This window comes from Gossypium arboreum, chromosome 12 (genome assembly GCF_025698485.1).
Source record: "Gossypium arboreum isolate Shixiya-1 chromosome 12, ASM2569848v2, whole genome shotgun sequence".
Lineage (NCBI taxonomy): Eukaryota > Viridiplantae > Streptophyta > Magnoliopsida > Malvales > Malvaceae > Gossypium > Gossypium arboreum.
Window position 1 is genome coordinate 37,832,059 of NC_069081.1, and position 19,655 is coordinate 37,851,713.

Genomic DNA, 19,655 nt, shown 5'->3' on the forward strand with positions numbered 1-19,655 from the left:
CTTTACCAATGCTATAAGATTAATAAAGCCTATATAACACCATCAAACTCACAAGTTAGCATACTTGTTCATGATACATATGAAATCAATCGTATATATATATATAAACATAACTTTTAATTCATCATTGTTACCAACGATTATGTTTCATTCCATTTGCTTACTTACCATTCCAAATGCTTAGTATAAGCCTAAACAACATCATCAAATCACAAGTTAGTGCACTTGTCCATATATAAATGAGTCCATCCATAACATAAGTAGATTTCCCATATAAATACATCATTTAATTTATCAATCCCATATAAATACATCATTTAATTCATCAATCTTTTTATAACAACATGTTACATCTCAATTGTGAACTTATCCTTTCCTTCCCTTTTCTTACCCGTTGAACCATCTAGAATTACATTGGATACTCAGGAAAGCTCACACAAAGTGTGCCTTTACATATAACTGTAACATTTCCTTTACATGAATGCTCACACGAGCTTTGAAATGGGTCTGCTCACACGAGCTGTGGGTCAAACTATAAGCTACACAATGCTACTCACACGAGCTGTGGAGAATCTGCAACAAATGCAGGACCTCAACTGTCGGTAGGACATTCAATTCCAACACCCGAAACATGAAATCCCTAATGACATGTTATTTGTATCCTAAGAATTCCTAAGGTTCAACCAGGACTTAATAGCCGTCAATTCATCATAACATTGGTACATTTATAAAATAATTCAATTGCACTAAAATGACATAAAAAAAACATTCATTTTATATAACATTAAAATTATTATAGTTCATACGAACTTACTTGACTAAATTGCAGCAATAACTAAGTTTAGGGACTATTTGGTAATTTTTTCTTCTCCTTGATTTTCTACTCGTTCTTGATCTAAATTAATAATTTCATTCAATTCATTAATTCTAATAGAAAAATCAATTCATTTTATGCAATTAAGTCTTTTTTGACACTTTTACAAAATTGCTCCCAATATTTTACTTTTATACAATTTAGTTCCTAAGTTCAAAACATGCAAATTAACCATTTTTATTCAATTAATCCCATTCCAGCATTTAGAATAATTAATTTAGCTTATAATAATAATAATGAAAATTTACTAAATTACCCTCAAATTTTACCCTTTCTGCAATTCAGTCCCTAAACCCGAAACATGCAATTTCATTATTTCTAAATAAAATCCATGCAAACCAACTTTTACCTATTTTTATAACAGCCCATATTTATCATCCATTTGCAATATTTTCCCATCAATTTTACCATTTTCATAAATAAGTCCTTATACCTTAAAATCATCAAAATTTACTTAATAAAACATGTCTATTTAACAACTAAACTTAACAATCTATCATAAAACTTCAAAAACATAACAAATCCATTAATGGCATAATCTACAATATTTAACATTTTTACAAATTGACCCCCGGGTTAGCTAAACCTAGTTGCAACAATCTCCAAAACATAAAATTTATAAGAAATGGATAAGAAATTTACTTACATGCACCCAATTAAAGCTAGGAAGATATGGAGTTTTGGTTCAAATACAAAGAAGAGGAAGATGATGCTTATGTTTCTTTATTTTGTCTTTATCTTTTAATAATATTATAACATATATTTAATTTTAAAATAAAACATTCTAATCATATAATTTCATATCTTTCAATCCACTAACCGGCCATTATAATAATTAAGGTCTAATTGCATTTTAAAAACCTTCATTTCATACTTTTATAACCATTTAATACAAATAATCTATACCAATCAACTTTTGTAGCTTTTACGATTTAGTCCATTTTACGTAATTAACTATCTAAACGTCCAAATTCCTTAATGAATTTTTAATATAACCTTAATAACACTCCTTAAATATTTAATAAAATATTTATAGCTTCAGTATATAGAAACAAGATCCTGATACCTCATTTCCTAAACCCACTTGACTTTAAAGTTTTACCACTTTACCTAAATTATTCGATCAAATAACATAAATTACCATATCAAAATCAAATATAATACAATATTTGATTTGTAAACATTAAATAATAATATTTAAAAACTTACTTGTCAGATTTGTGGCTCCAAAACCACTGTTTCCAACACCACTAAAAAATTGGTTGTTGCAATATATGTGGTGCCTTTGAATGGCATATTGGTTGGATGATATAGATTGATTATTTTGGTATATTTAGGTATGTTGGAGTAGTTCCTAGATCTATTGAATGTGTGCATAATTGGAGTAGTGGAATAGGAATGGTTTAATCTTAAAGTGGTATGATTTTTGGGTCAAATTTGGTGTACATGGCCTGAAGCATAGGCTGTCACACGGTCCTGTGACACGCACGACCTGACGACACAACCGTGTGACACACACGGCCTGGTGACACAACTGTGTGTCATTTGAGAGTTTCTTAGTGTTCCAAGTCAGTGAGTTACACGGCCTAGCACACGAGCGTGTGGGGCAACTCAGTGAGTTACACAGGCTAGGACACAACCGTGTGTCCTTAGTTCAAATGTTACACGGCCTAGGGTATTTTCACACAACCTGGCCACACAACCGTATGACCCCTATTTTCCAATTTTTTACAACTTTTTCTTAAAACTTCTATTTTGTTTCAAATTAGTCCCAAACTGCCTCAAAGCTATTTTTAGGGCCTCAAAGGCTCGATTTAGGGACGAAATGCCTATGATTAATATGTTTTAAATGTCATGTATTTATTTTAATTTTATATAAATAAATGATTTTTGATTGTATGGTAATGCTCCGTAACCCTAATTCGGTGACAAAGATGGGTTAGGGGTGTTCCAAAACATATTTCCCCGGATAAAGCCAGTTAAGTAGAAGAAAAGAAGATCTATTCCACATGTCATGTAGTCCAGAAAGTAGGAGGTAGGAAAACTACTTTTAATAGGGTCCATCAGAGAGGTGTCATACCCTGATTGGGTTTCGAATGTTGTGATGGTGAAGAAGGCCAATGGAAAGAGGAGAATATGCATTGATTTCACCAACCTTAATAAAGCTTGCCCCAAAGACAATTTTCCTTTACCCTCGATTGATAGGTCGGTGGATGCATCCTTGGGTCATAAATTCACAAGTTTTATGGATGCATTCTTGGGTTATAACCAAATTTCCCTAATGACATACCATTACGAAAGCATCTCCATTAGTGTTCGTCTAATAACCTTGTCATAAGTGTGTTACCCTCATAGGATATCCATAATCTCTTTTAGATAAACCTACTCTTCCAATATGATCATATTTCATCTCGTGGTAATCATTACATACTTCTTCATGAAAAGCCAATTACTATCAAATAGTAATCAAGTCATTCATCACAAAGACAAACGACCCATGGTCATTTTTACTTTTCATCTATCATGTAATGCCAATAAGAGTATATCGTTTACCAACGTCTTGAGCTATGAATTCTGCTATTGTGAATGATGCTACATATTGCAGAAGTTGTATACCGAACACACCAACTTTCGGTTTCTTATCTATTGGAACTCAGGCTTTGACTTACATCAAAGTATACGAGTCATGCATACATTGTCCATCGTCCACTCAAGATTAATGCATGTCACACTTTGAATGTCACAAGTGAATAATTCAATAAATGGATTCATGATCTATTCTTCTTAGGTCTAGTCCAATGTACTATGAGTTCAATTAGTTACATCTATGTCTCTATCTTTTAGGAATCATCCCCTCCGATGCCTAAGACAATGCATCTCCCCAATTAGACGGGATAAATGACATATTAGTCTTTCAATTGCTTTGTTCATTTCCGATTAAACCAAGCACATGTTCATGTTTCATTTACTATATAAGTTGTCTTTTTGTATTACGATCCGACCACGTAATACCGCTTAGTATTAGTTAAACATTAGACAACCAGTAAGCTAATATTTGCTTTTATTTTCCTTTACATGCAAAAATCACGTGATAACAATATACAAAGTGTATTAATGTAATTCACGAATTATTTTAATAATAAATCTGTTTGAAAAAAATACAAACTTATGAACGAATATACCACACTTAAAGCACTAGATCCAACAATTATTACCTCTCAATTTAATATATACATCAATTTTTAAAAAAAAATTACTATACTTGATTGCTGATAATTTCTCTAGTACCTAATTACTCCATCTAATTACTAATTAATCTTAATTTCTTTTCTCGAAATTTTTCTTTGCACTCCCTAGAATAATTCCAATTTATGGTATCGGAGTTTTAGGAACCTTATAATCCTACTCTTTGGGATGATGGCATTAAACTCTACACCACATAGATCCAACAAGGTTGAACTAGAAAACAGAGTGGTAAGCGTGCTCTTCTGCACTCACCAAAACTAATGTTTGTAGATCCCAGGTAATAGGCAAATTTGCCATAGCACATACGAAGCAATCAAACCGGAGGAATCAGAAACAAGTATTTCGATGATGAAAGACAATTAGAGGAATATCAAACAATTTCTTAATTGATAACTAAACAGATTTAAACAAAAGAACCAAGGTTAACAAGCTAATATGGATCAAAGGAAACCAACATTACCATCTTAAAGTTAAGATTATCTACACCCGTATGAATGTTTTGAGTATACATTTGCTCCTCACCACGTTTCCCCAAAAGTCAAAGCCCAAAACTAGCCCATATATAAAATTGAATCATGGGCTATAATACAACTTAAGGCGGGGAAGCTCTTTTAAACAACCTCTCTTCCGGGATTCAATCTAATGACTAAACAAGAAAGAGGGGATTGACAATCATGGGGACAAACTAAAAGAAAAGATCATGCTTGCATTGGGATGGCTAGGCAAAGCTTGAAGAGCGACGCCATCTTTTTTGCAAGTAATCCTCTATTTCTAAACTTTGTTCATCGCTGCTTGCAGAAACTGAATCATCCTCCAAGTCGAGTAATGCAAGGTTAAGATGAGATTCGATGTTTGTCGGGTATAGTTCCTCATCAGAAACATCAACTTCTTCGGATGTCCTAACTTCTTGTTCTGCCCAATTTGCTACTTCCTGATCACCCTGTAGGAGCTTCAGGATCTGTATTCAAACAAAGATCGATAAGCAAAGAAAAGATCCAAATAAACATAATCGCAAAGAAAGCATAAGGAAAAATAAGAAAAAGGTCAGTTGAGAGTGAGCTTACAAGGCTAATTTGAGGCCGCATTAGTGGTGAGCGTCTTATGCACAGGGTAGCAGCTAAAACCATTCTTTCTATCTCATGAAATTCACAGCCACTGCCGAGCTGCGGATCTAGCAACTGAGAACTATCACAGTCCTTTAAAATTGGCTTTGCCTGGATGTTATTATCAAAGCATTACTGAATGTTAAAAACTGACACATTATTGAAACAGCATTGTACTTCTGACAGGGAGAAACAGAAAAATTAATTTAGAGGATGATCTACTCAAACATTCTTGCTTTTACAATTGTTTATCCGCAAATCTCTAACGTATGTTACCATTATGCCATTTAGTGAAGATATGCAGAACCTTTCTCCCAATTACATGTTACAAAGGCAGATAACCAATAGGCTTATATATGAACTCACCCATACAGCAAGGCTCTCCTGACCTTTCGGACAGTTATTGTCAATGGGCTTTCTACCGGTGAGGAGCTCTAGAAGGACAATGCCAAACGCATAGACATCAATTTTATCACTCATTTTTCCATGCATCAGGTATTCAGGAGCCAAATAACTGCTACAGACAAATGTTATAAAGTCTATCTAAACTGAGTGTTAAACTAGAAAATTTTCAAACAAATCACATACCCAAAGGTTCCTGCAACATCCATGCAAGTCATATGAGATGCAGAACTTGAGACCTGACTAGCAAGTCCAAAATCTGAAAGCTGAAGAAACAGAACAGCTAGTAATGAGCCAAGCAAGCTTAACACCTAAAGGTAAATTTTGAACTAAATTGATTCAACAAGCTACCTGGGGCTCAAAATCATTGGACAAAAGAACATTGGAAGATTTCACGTCTCTGTGGATCACAGGTTGTTCACAACTATTATGTAGGTAATCAAGTGCTTCAGCTAAGCCCACCGCCACCTTGTATCTCTCCTGCCAGCCAAATGCATTGCCATCCTTCTTATTTCCTAGTAACAAGTGCAGCCAGTTAGGTTCGAAGACAATGTAAACCAAAAACTGTAAATTACATCCAATTAAAAGAGTAGTAAATTGGATGATGTGCTTACCATGAAGGTTCTCTTCTAGACTTCCCCTGGAGAGGAAATCGTAAACCAAGAGCAACTTGTTTTGTTCAAAACAGAACCCAAATAAGGAAATCAGGTTTTTATGGTTTAAACTCGTAATGATCTCAATTTCCTGAACAAATTCCTTGATTGCATGCTCAGTTGGCTTAACAATTTTCACTGCCAATTCCTTGCCATCAGGAAGGCACCCTTTGTAAACATGACTGCTACCACCTCTACCAACCATATTCTCTGCAAAATCAGAAAATGAAAATCACTAATATCAACATCCAGAACAAGCCAAACTCAAGATTTTTTTTTTTTACATTAACTGCTAAAATGAATAAACCTGGCATGAAGCTAGAGGTCGCGCCCAAAAGCTCTTGGTAACTAAACAATCTACAAGAAGAGGAGGATTTCTCAAGTAAACTTTGTAGCTCTTCTGGAAAATCACAAGCAGACAGAGGAAAAATAGCCTCACAGCCAACGGGCACAATTGCAGAAGTTTCTCCATCCAAATCGGAAGAACGATTCTTTTTCCGATAGTAACAGTTTTGCTTTAGATCAGGATAAACAACAGCTGAAGATTGCTGGCTTGGTAATTTTAACACCCATTGGTCCACAGATTTCTTTGCAGAAGAATTCTCCAGGTGATAACGCTTCCGTAAAAACACCCATCGTAGAAGAGACCAACCAGGCAACTTTCTAACCAGAACAGCATTATCCTTAGTTGTTCGAATAGGTACCAAACTTAGTCTATTGTCCGTACTGCCATTTCCGGATAAATCTTCTCGCAATCCGGTATTAGAATTTTCAGGTAATTTCAAGGCTGAAGCACAGGCTGCATGGTTCTTCTCCAACGTTTTATGCTTTGAAAATAAACCAGATTTATAGGAACAATTGCCATTATCTGTTCGTATACTCTTTGGCAAAGACACAAGGTGAACAAGGCTTTTATCCCGTGGAACTTTGTCTGTGCAACCAACAAATATATATATAAATAAATAAATAAGCAGAATTAAAACTATAACTAAAAAGAAAACAAGAAGCACAACCTTGGAATTGGTTCAAGTTTGTCTGAATTGCTTCCCTTTGGAAAACAACTTTGCCATTTCGGACAGCATAAACCGAGAAACAATTGGATAATTTTCTGGCGCAAAATTTTGCAACTGAGGCAGGTGACTGTAAAGGGTTATGGGTCTTGGAAGTTCCCAGAATTAGCTTAGTTGTTTCGAAAGACTTAGCTTCCCTCACCAGAATCCTCTTTGGGGATGGACCTCTACACACTTTTAGCTTCAAATCAACCTGAATAATTTTCCCCACTCAATATCTACGACTTTGTAAAACAAGTAGAGTAACAACATTGTTAAGTTACCTGTTTTAAGTTGCAGAAGCCTTCGTAAACTGCTAGTGTATAATCAAATGTCTTGACAAGAGAAAGAATCGACGCCGGACACTCTAGCGGAAATACCAAGGAAATAACGTCATTAAAAAAGAAAAACAATACCAGTAGCATCAAGTGAAAAAAAGGACAAGTGTGGAGAAGAATACCAGTAGCAGCATCAAGGATGTGAAGGGCAATGATTTGATCACCTGGCTGAGCCACCTTGACAAGCGCCCATGTCAGTAATTCATTGCTGTCTGCATCAAATTTGACCCCCACCAACACCGTGCCACCTCCTCCCTCATCGCCTTTCATCTCCAAAGCAAAGCACCGCCGTTTCCTTCCTCTGCTGCGATGGTGTCTCTGCAGATAACAAAAGGAAAGGAAAGGAAAGGGAAAGGGAAAGGGAAAAAGGTACAGAGGTTTTAGCTTTCGGCTACTCTAGGCTTTGGTTTTGCTTGCTATGCGCCTATAAGAGTATGTATTTCTTTTCTTTTCTTTTCCTTTTTCTAGTTAATTTTAAAATGGAATAATAATCATGATTTGATGGCTTGCACTGCACGTTGTACATCAAGGTCTGGTGTGAAAAATGGAGATGGTGTTTCGTATTTGTACGTTGTAAAAATAAATAAAATATAAAATGGTAGGATCCGACAATTTACAGCCTTAAGGAAAATGAAAACAAAAACAATCATCCGACAGTAGGGAAATTACAAAGCAAAGAATCCAATGAGGGAGGGTTGGCCAATGTGCACTGCTACTTTTGTCATTTCTTCCCATCACATTGGATAAATTTTCTTTTTAATTTCTTTTGGTCTATTTCTTTTACATTGATGACTAAAATTAATTAAATTGTTCATTCTACTCGAATGGATAATATCATTATGTGTTTCTTTCTACAAAATATTTTTAAAGGAAAACAATTACATAAGGGTAAGTTTTTAAAGAGTGAATAGTATTTTTAAATATATCTTACGAAATTTCGAAATGTATAAACTTTTTTAGTTTTGAAAAAGCTTTTAATAAAAAAATTAATTAAGAAACTAAACTAATCCATCTATTGAGTCCATAAACAAATCAGAAAAATTTTAAAATATTATTTTAAAATATAAATAAATTAGGGTAAATCATCATTTGTCGAATTTCATTCTAAACTCAAAACTAAATAAGAAATTTTTAAAATACTAAAATTATAAAAACATTAGTAAAATTGCAGTTGACTCTCATTCATCAACACCTACGCCAGTATTTACCTTTCACTGTTTGCTTTAAGTTTTATTTATAAAAATAAAATAAAATTGAGTTGAAAAAGAAAATTAATATTTTCAAATTTTCAAATGATCTAATCAAATCTATGATTAGCATGTGAAAGTAGTGTTCAAAGATTATACATATTTTTTGAAAAATGTGAACATATTTAAAAAATGTGAAATTTGGTTATAATTGAAATCACGTTTATTTTAGTTTAATTCAGATTTTTTACTCAAATAATATAAAATAAATAATTTAATTTTTTTACTTAAATAAAATAAATAAATAAATATTGAAACAAGATAAACCCCATTATTTATCAATCTAGGCAAACTGAACAATGTCCCCACAATGTCGCCTAAGCAATCATCGGCACCTCTCTCCCCTGTTATTGATGATTGAAGCAATCGTTAACTTTTTAAAAAAATTTTAAGGTGTTTCTTGAGCAATCGGTGGCACCAGTATTTATACCCAAAAAGTACCCCGTATTTTATACATGTAAAACGAGAAAAAATATTTTTTATTGATGTCGCCGATGTCAGCGGTACCCTAATTTTTTATCGTAATTTTTTTATTAAAGCTGAAAACAAAAGCTAAAATTTTATCGGTTATTGGAATCCAGACATGTGACCGACGAGTCACATCGGTGGTAGGCGGTCAGGCCAGTGCCATCGAGCTGTAGGTAACCTGTCGGTCATGGGTTCAGGTTTCAATACCCAAATATTTAAATTTTTTTACTATTAATAATTATACTATTAGAAAAAAAAATACATACCTTTTGTGTGGGGGGGGACCTTCGGCTGTGGAGAGGTCCGGACCATTCAAGTGTTTGTAATATAAAAAAAAAAAACAAAGATGTAAAATAATTAGTACTAACATTTTCACACAAATAACATACATTAATCTCAAAAAAAAAATTGAGTAATTTTTGTGAGCTCTTGGGTCACAAGGTTAATGCTAGGAAAACCAATGCCTTTTTTTTTGCCGGCGTTAAGGAAGAGCTAAGGGGGAATATCTGTAACATGCTAGGCTTTCAAGAAAGACTTGGGTCACTATTTGGGAGTTCCCCTTTTTCACCAAAGAGTATGTAACACCCCGAAACCGTGGCCGTCACCGGGATTGAACACGAGGTGTAATCTGGCTTAATTCATCACTTATACAGCTCAAACAATTTATTTTAAAACTCCTAGACAAACTGTCAATCTGCGTTATAGTCACTTAAAAATTCGTATCTTGAGTTCTGAAACTCGAAATTTAATTCTGCAAATTTTTCCTGAAACTAGACTCATATATCTATCTACTAAAATTTTTCCATAATTTTTGGTCTATCCAATTAGTACAGTTTATTAGTTAAAGTCTCCCCTGTTTCAGGGTTCGACTACACTGACCTCTGTGTATTACGAACCAGATATCTCTCTGTACAGAGATTCAATGACTATGCCGTTTGTCCCTAATAAAACTAGACTCAATAAGGAATCTTTACATATAAGGTATGACTTCTAACTATCTTTGTAGAAATTATGGTGAATTTCCAAATTCGGAACAGGGGATCCAAAAATCGTTCTGACCCTGTTTCAAGAGATTTTAAATATCTCATACAATATAGCTCATATTCTTTCTTTACTTCTTCCATGTGAAAATAGACTCATCAAGCTTCAATTCCATAATTTATTCATTATTTAATTCCATTTCTACTATTTTTAGTGATTTTTCAATTTCACATCACTACTGCTGTCTGCATCTATTATTAGAGTAAATTTTACCTATTAGAGTAATTTAACAAACATATCACCAAGTACGATCATGACTAGCCATACCAAGGGCTAATCATTACCAAGCATTTCCTTACTACTCAATAACCATATCGTGAGTGTAACACCGGAAATGATTAGCCATGACAAACGGCATAATAATCAAATAGACTTTAACTATTGCTTATAACTAAGTACCATAAGACCAAATCCAACTTAACATTTATGCCATTTTCGCATGGCTAAAAGTATACATACCAAAGTTCAAACAAAACATAATAGCCTATACATGCCGAAATGTTCTCTTAGACCAACTAAGAAGAAGATACCAAAAAGTTGCAAGCTGGTGTGATGACTTCGACGATGGTCCCGAGCACACAAAAATGGATCAAAGGAACCTAAATAAGTGACAAATAAACACACCGAATGAGTATATAATTCAGTAAGTCATAAGCATTACACTGCTGTCCATTTATAAAATATCATAAAAGAAAACAAATAATGCAAGATTAGGTACTCCAACAATACCGACTATGCTATAATTTCACGCACATTTATCATTACATGCTCTCAACTAGCCAAGCCTCCATTGACATCTTGTATGATATTCGTTATGATATTTGATGCATTTCCTCACATCATTTTATTTTTGTTTAGATTATACTAATAATAGCATTTCATCTATTCCACAATAATCTTATGTTCCTAACTTCAAATATAATCACCACATATGTTCAAGACTTACCAAGCTCAGTTCCAAATATAAACATAACGTCTATTCCTTTTGAACTCAAAATATCTACTCATTCCGCTGTCCATGATTTACTCAATAAAGTCGCACTGTGACAGCCCTAAAGTGACCCTAGTCGGAAAGCGGTTTCGGGACCGCTAAATCGAGTCACCAAATTATTTGAATATGATATTTATTGTCTAAAATATGTGATTATGAATGTGTGAAAGTTTTAAGCTTCGATTTAGTAAATTGCATGTGAAATTAGTCAATAGGACTTATGTGTGACACTTTCAAAATGTGATAGGTTAATTTATAAGGATCTATTAGTGCATGTAATCAAAAGGGTGGACTTGCATGTCAATTTCCCCCATTTAATTACTAGTGGCCGGCCATGACAAAGGGTGATGGGCAAAACATGTCATAAAACATGTTGTGATAATGGTTTATGTTAGAAAAAAATAAAAATAAGGAGTATGGGCAATAAAATAATAATGGAAAGGTAAATGATGATGAAAAAAAAATTGTCTCATCCATGTTTCCCCCCGCCCATTGTCGTGAATTGAAGAAAGAAAACAAAAAAAAAAGTGTTCATTCTTGAACATCTTTGGCCGAATAGAGGAAAGAAAGGAAGGGGAAGAGCTTGAGAAAATCGGCTATGGTGGTTTGCTAGACTAAGGTATGTTTGATGTTGTCCTTGAGATTCATGCATGTTTTTAGTTGTTAGTTTGAGTTCTACCTAGCCCATGGTTTAAATCTTTGCTATGAGATGGAGATGATATTCGCCATGGGTGTTGTCTTTTGGTTGATGTTTGATGTTGTGGTGATGAGGCATGAAGATGAGTTAAGTTTCGCTAAGGTGGATTTGTGTTGATGTCATTTGCATGCTAAGTGTGAAGCTTTGTAATGATACATGTGATGGTGATTGATGACTCTTGGATTTTCTTGTTGGCATTTTTGAGTTAGACATTAAGTTCTTTGTGTAACCCATGACCAAAATTGAATGGTATGGTGTCTTGATGCATTCGGCCATGGTAGAAAATAGATGTGAAATGGTAGTAAGGTGAAGTGCAAAATGTTAATATTTGATTACTAGTGTATATATGCGTATTAGCCGAGTTTTGAACTTGAAACAAGATGATATTTAATCAATACAAGTAACCATACTTGTAGGAAGTATTAAACATATAATCGGCCTCAACATAGACATGCATATTCGGCCATAGGAAGAAGATTGGTGTTGCATGTATTCGGTTAGAGGCAAGCATATTGATGCTTTTATCTTGGCTTAGACAATCGGCTAAAAGGAAGTGTGGGTTAATGTATGGAGTTGATTCATGATTTCATATGTATGTGACTTTAATGTCTAATGTATATATATATGGGCTAAGTACCTTGAGTTCCTCTTTTCGATGCTCAAATGATTAAATCAATTTATTTGTTAAATTAAGCTCAAGAGCAAAGGGGAACTAAATCCGATAAAGGGAAGGAAAAAGTGGTCGAATAGCTATCGAAATCGTTCGACAACATCCGAGGTAAGTTTTCGAGCAATGAGACTTAGTTTATGATTTGATTAAGTCATGATGTTTGAGCATAACAAATATACGGTGATATGATGATTCTACTTGAATTATATGATGAGTAAATTAGTCTATACGCATGGCGGGTAGCCGTATCTGCATAGAGATCGTGTCATAAAGCAAACTAAACCATGCTGTTTGTATGTGGCTAGTGAGCCAAAAATGGGAGTGCTTAATACGTGACTTGTGTTTGAACTCTAATTATGAAAATGAGATATAAATGTGTCATGATTTATTGATATGTGCATGAATATTCGGATGATAACCGGCTAAGTCCCGAAGGCATTTGCACTAGTGACTAGTTCCTGCTAAGTCCCAAGGCATTTGTGCGAGTTATTACATCCGGCTAAGTCCCAAAGGCATTTGTGCGAAGTTACTATATCCGGCTAAGTCCCAAGGCATTTGTGCGAGTTATTACATCCGGCTAAGTCCCAAGGCATTTGTGGGAGCTACTATATCCGGGCTAAGTCCCAAGGCATTGGTGCGAAGTTACTATATCCGGCTATGTCCCAAGGCATTGAGCGAGTAGCTATATCCGGTTAAATTCGAAGGTACTTGGCTTGGGAATGAGCAACCTTGCTGTAATAGTTTCAATTAATATGCTCGTAAAATCCCAGCAATGAGGTATGTCTCAGATATGCATTGATTTAGTTGATCCCTTACAATTAGTATTCGCCAATCGATAAATGAGCTACCGCCTTTGGCTAAGTTGATCTTTTGTGTATGAATATAAGGGTTGGTAATGTGAAGTAAGTATGATATTGAGAATTTGTGCATATGAAATTATCCGCTTAGCCATATGAATACTACACTTTAGTTGTGTCTAATTGCATGGCTCAAAACTTACTAAGCATTAAATGCTTACTCCGTTTCTTTGAATCTCTTTTATAGATTTTGGTTCGTCACCATCGGACTCGGGATTGTCGAAGTCAAGTCGTCCACACTATCAAAGCCCCTTTTGGTACACTTTTGGTTGAACTTTGAAATGGCATGTATAGGACTACCCTTTTTGATGTTGGTCATGTACCTTTCGGTATTGTACAAATTTGGATAGCCATGCGAAAATGGCTTATATATATTTTTGAGCATAATGTTATAAATCATTTTGTATGTCTATGGTTATTGAGAGGTGTGGATGTGCTTGGCAATGATTGGCCATTGGAATGGTTAATCACGATCATACATTGTGCTATATATGCTAAAGGGTTAGTTGAATCATGGAAACTATGTACTAGGTAAAGTCTACCTTAAAGGCAGATGCTGACAGCAGCAGTGGTGTGAATTTGAAAAATCACTAAAAATAGTAGGAATGGAATTAAATAGTGAATAAATTATGTAATCGAACCTTGATGAATATAATTCCATATGGAAGAAACAAAACTGTCATATGAGTCGTATTTTAAGGGATATTTAAGTTTTCGTGGGACAGGGCCAGAGCGATTTCTGGATCCCATGATCTGAATTTGTAAATTCATTATAAATTAACCAGATATAATTAGAAGTCAAGCCATATATGTATAGATTCATTTTTGAGTCTAGTTTCATTAGAAATAAACGGCATAAGTATTGAAGCCCTGTATAAGGAGTTATCTAAGTCGCAATGAAGGAAGGTCAGTGTAGTCAAACCCTGTAACAGGGGAGACTTTAACTAATAAACTGTACTAATTGGCTTGACAAAAAATTCTAGAAAAAAATTTGTGGATGCATATATGAGTCTAGTTTCAGGGAAAAATTTCGAAACTGATTTTAGAGTTTTGGAACTCAAGATATGATTTTTAAGGTGACAGTGACGCAGTTAGCCAGCATGTCTGGAAATTTAAAATGGACCGTGCAAATAAGTGAATTAAGTCTGTTAACCCCTCGTGTCCGACTCCGGCAACGGTCTCGGGTACGGGGTGTTACACGCACACTTAACGTTAATAATTATTCGAAAATATATAGTAAGTCCGCACACTTAGTGCTTAATAGTCAAACTCGCACACTTAGTGCTATACAATTAAACTCGCACACTTAGTGCCAATCTCATTATCGTAAATGTTTATACCCGCACACTTAGTGCCGAAATCAACACTCAATACATCTCACTTCTTTTTTTTTACAATCGATAATTTTTCACTACATGCATTTATATATCATCCCATTCGACATAAGTACATAAGTATTATGATTATTTAAATCAATACAAAATATATGCTTAATAACTTACCTTGTGTTGGGTAAAACGGTTCCAACTCGGCTACTCGATGTTCTTTCCTTTGCCTTTGCTTGATTCTCCTTCTTTAACTTCTTGAGCTTAATCAATAAATTAACTAGTTTAACCGTCTTGCTAAATATTTATATCAAAATATTAATGATTTCATATCATAGGAGATACATGACTAATTCTTATCTTCCCACCATATGTTTTTGAGCTATTCGGCTAATAACCATATGCTATCACCCTACTATCAATAATCCAATCACACATGCATATATTTATATATATGGCCGAATGTGCAAAGCTTAGACTCAACATCACCTATGCTCTTAATTTGATGGCCGAATATGCATACATATATATATGATATCAACTATACTATCATCTTAAATTCACCTAAACACAAAATTTCATCTCATGAACACTTGACCGAATTTTTCCTAATCTAGCATGGCTTCACATCTATTTGTAACATCCTATAAATCCACATATACCATATTTCTACATAAATTTTCTTTTACTTTTCCACTACTTCCATTCACAACATCAAAAGCACCATACACTTGGCATTTACCTCTTCCTAACCATATGCCATCAAAGTACCCTTTTAGGTAGAAAATTAACATAAGGATTGTAATAAGACATTGGCTACTAACTAGATTTTCACAAGAATTTAGTAAAAGTAACATAAATCCTACCTTAATCAACCCCTTTTGAGTTGGCCGAATGTCTAGAGCATGTATTCTTTCCTTCTCCTAACTCACGGCAATTGCAAGAAAAGAAAGAAGATGAATACTCCCTCTTCCTTCCTTATTTTATTCATCTTTTCTTTTAATTCCTTTCTTTAATTTATTTTAATTGCTAACTAATAAAAGAATTGCATTGAAATTCAACCTAGTGGATGGGCATCATGGCTTGGCGGCCACTACTTGGGTTTTGGGCAATTTGACATGCAAACCCAAGTTTCCTCACTTTGTTATTATTTGGTCCTTACATATCCCCTATCATATTTTCTTAAGTTCTCAACTAAGTCAATCACATGAAATTCACATTCATAAGTCTAAATTAAAACATCAAATTTTCACACATGCACTAATACACATAGAGGATATGCAACCAAATTTTAAATAAATTTTGGGACTCGGTCTTGTGGCCTCGAAACCACATTCGATTAGGGTCGAATTAGGATGTCACAACTCTCCTCACTCAAAAATTTTCGTCCCGAAAATCTTACCAATGAATAAATTTGGATAACGTTCTTTCACCGAATCCTCGAGCTCCCAAGTGGCTTCTTCGACCCCATGTTTATGCCACAGTACCTTCACTAATGGGATTTTCTTATTTCGCAATTCTTTTACTTCACGTGTTAGAATGCAAACCGGTTCTTCCTCGTAACTCAAATCCGATTGAATTTCGATCTCAGATGGAGTAATTATGTGTGATGGATTGGACCTATATTGTCGAAGCATCGAGACATGAAAAACGTTATGAATCTTCTCAAGTTCGGGGGGTAAAATCAATCTATATGCAACTAGGCCAACTCGTTCGGATATTTCATACGGCCCAATGAACCTCGGACTCAATTTGCCCTTACGGCCAAATCTGAGTATCTTCTTCCAAGGCAAAACTTTTAGAAACACTTTATCTCCCACCTGATACTCAATGTCTTTTCGTTTCAAATCCGCGTACAACTTCTGACGATCTGATGCTGCCTTTAGACTTTCACGAATTATTTTTACTTTCTGCTCAGCATCTTTAATCAAATCGACTCCGAAAATTTTACTTTCACCAAGCTCGGTCCAAAACAATGGTGTACGACATTTACGACCGTACAAAGCCTCGTAAGGTGCCATCTTAATGCTTGATTGAAAACTATTGTTGTACGCGAATTCAATCAAAGGTAAATACCGCTCCCATGAACCACTAAACTCAAGGATGCAACATCTCAACATATCCTCGAGTATCTGAATTATCCGTTCGGATTGACCATCAGTCTATGGATGAAAAGCGGTGCTAAAATGCAACTTGGTACCCAAAGCTTCTTGCAATTTCTTCCAAAATCGCGAGGTGAATCTCGAATCTCTATCCGACACAATAGAAATAGGTACCCCGTGTAATCTTACAATCTGAGAGACATACAATTCTGCCAATTTATCAAGCGAAAAATCTGTATGGACAGGGATAAAATGAGCAGTATTTGTCAATCTATCAACGATAACCCAGACCAAGTCTTTCTTATTTTGTGTTAATGGTAAACCAGATACAAAATCCATTGTTACCCGATCCCATTTCCATTCGGGTATCATGATTGGCTGAAGTAATCCCGAAGGCACTTGATGTTCTGCTTTCACTTGTTGACATATCAAACACTTCGACACAAAGTCAAAGATGTCTTGTTTCATACCAGACCACCAAAACTGACGTTTCAAATCATTGTACATTTTTGTGCTACCTGGGTGGATAGACATTCGGCTATTATGAGCCTCATTCAAAATCATCGAAATAAGTTCCGAATTTCTTGGAACACATAATCGACCTTTGAATGTCAAGCAATCATTGTCGTCAATCTGAAACTCCGATTCCTCATTCGAAGCACATTCAGCTCGTTTAGCAACCAATTCATCGTCGACTTTCTGGGATTCAAATATTTGACGAATCCATAATGGTTTGACCTTTAATTCAGCTACTAGCACATTTTCGGGTGAGACGGACAGGTGAACATTCATCGCTCTCAAAGCAAATAACGCTTTATGACTTAAAGCATCGGCAACCACGTTAGCTTTGCCCGGGTGATAATCAATGATAAGTTCATAATCTTTCAACAATTCAAGCCAGCGTCTTTGTCGCAGATTCAGATCTCTTTGAGTCATCAAATATTTAAGACTTTTGTGGTCAGAGTAAATATGACACCTTTCTCCAAACGAGTAATGTCGCCATATTTTCAAGGCGAACACTATGGCCGCTAATTCAAGATCATGGGTCAGATAGTTTCTCTCATGCGGCTTTAATTGTCTCGACGGGTAAGCCACAACTCGACCTTCTTGCATCAACACACACCCTAGCCCAAGCAAGGATGCATCACTATAAATGACAAACTCTTTACGGACTCATTGTACTAGTATTGGAGCTTCAGTTAAGCAGGTTTTAGTCAATTGAAACTTTCTCGACGACTTCGACCATTCAAACTCAACATCTTTTGAAGTAGTTTACAATCAGCAGTGCAACTATCATCGAAAAACCTTTTACAAACCGTCGGTAGTATCCGCAAGTCCCAAAAGCTCCTAACTTCAAGAACATTCCTGAGGTTTCCAATCGAGTATGGTCGAAATTTTGTTCGGATCAACTCTAATTCCGATCGCGGATATGACGTGCCCCAAAAGCTAACCTCTCTCAACCAAAATTCTCATTTATCAATTTTGCGTACAACTACTTGTCTCGTAAAATCGTAATACTAATCTCAAATGCTCGGCATGTTCAGCTTCATCTTGGGAATAAATTAGAATATCATCAATAAACACAACCACAAACTGATCCAAGTATTGTCTAAAAATTCGATTCATTAAATCCATGAATATCGCAGGGGCATTAGTAAGCCCAAACGGCATCACTAAGAATTCGTAGTGACCATATCTCGCTCTAAAAGCGTTTTGGGTATGTCCGAGTCTCTAACTCTCAACCGATAATAACCCGACCTCAAATCTATCTTTGAAAACACCGAGGCTCCTTCAATTGACCAAACAAATCATCAATACGCGGTAACGGATATTTATTCTTTATTGTTACTTTATTCAACTGACGATAGTCGATGCACAACCTCATGGTTCCATCCTTCCTTTTCACAAACAATACTGGTGCACCCTATGGTGAAAAACTTGGTCGAGCAAAACCTCTATCCGTCAATTCTTGCAACTAAATTTTCAATTCCTTTAATTCCATTAATGCCATACGATACGGGATTATCGAGATTGGCGTGGTACCAGGTACAAGTTCGATGCCAAATTCTACCTCTCGAACAGGTGGCAACCCCGGTAGCTCCTCAGGAAAAATATCTGAATACTCGCAAACCACCGGTACCGATCCGAGTTTCCTTTCCGTCTCTTTGCTATCAAATACATACGCAAGATATGTTTCACACCCCTTCCTCACATATCTCCGAGCGATCATCGAGGATATTGTTGCTGGCACTCCCCTTAAATCAGTAGACTCAACTCGGACTATCTCATTATTTGCACCCCTTAAATCAATGGTTTTTCTTTTGCAACTCACCACTACGTCATATACGGTCAACCAGTCCATACCAAGAATAACATCAAATTCATCAAATGGTAAAAGCATCAAATCAGCCGGAAAACAGGATTCTCGGATCATTAGAGGGCATCTCTTACACACTTTGTCAACAAGCGCATATTGACCCAAGGGATTTGACACTCGAATTACGAACTCAGTAGACTCAATAGGCAGAGTCTTACTGGATGCTAAAGTCTCACATACATAAGAATGAGTAGAGCCAGGGTCGATTAATGGAA

General features: G+C 35.4%; 1 protein-coding gene across 1 annotated transcript; it reads right to left on the reverse strand.

The window, feature by feature from the left end:
* Window positions 1–4,479: 4,479 nt before the first annotated feature.
* LOC108476760 (protein kinase STUNTED-like) lies at window positions 4,480–8,222 on the reverse strand. The gene is made up of 10 exons (XM_017779072.2): window positions 7,788–8,222; window positions 7,612–7,694; window positions 7,292–7,541; window positions 6,586–7,209; window positions 6,240–6,488; window positions 5,977–6,140; window positions 5,812–5,891; window positions 5,590–5,737; window positions 5,185–5,334; window positions 4,480–5,078 (listed from the first exon to the last, which is right to left on the reverse strand). The coding sequence occupies exons 1-10, from the start codon at window positions 7,933–7,935 to the stop codon at window positions 4,839–4,841; spliced, it is 2,136 nt and encodes a 711-aa protein (XP_017634561.1). The 5' UTR covers window positions 7,936–8,222; the 3' UTR covers window positions 4,480–4,838.
* Between the last annotated feature and the right edge of the window lie 11,433 nt (window positions 8,223–19,655).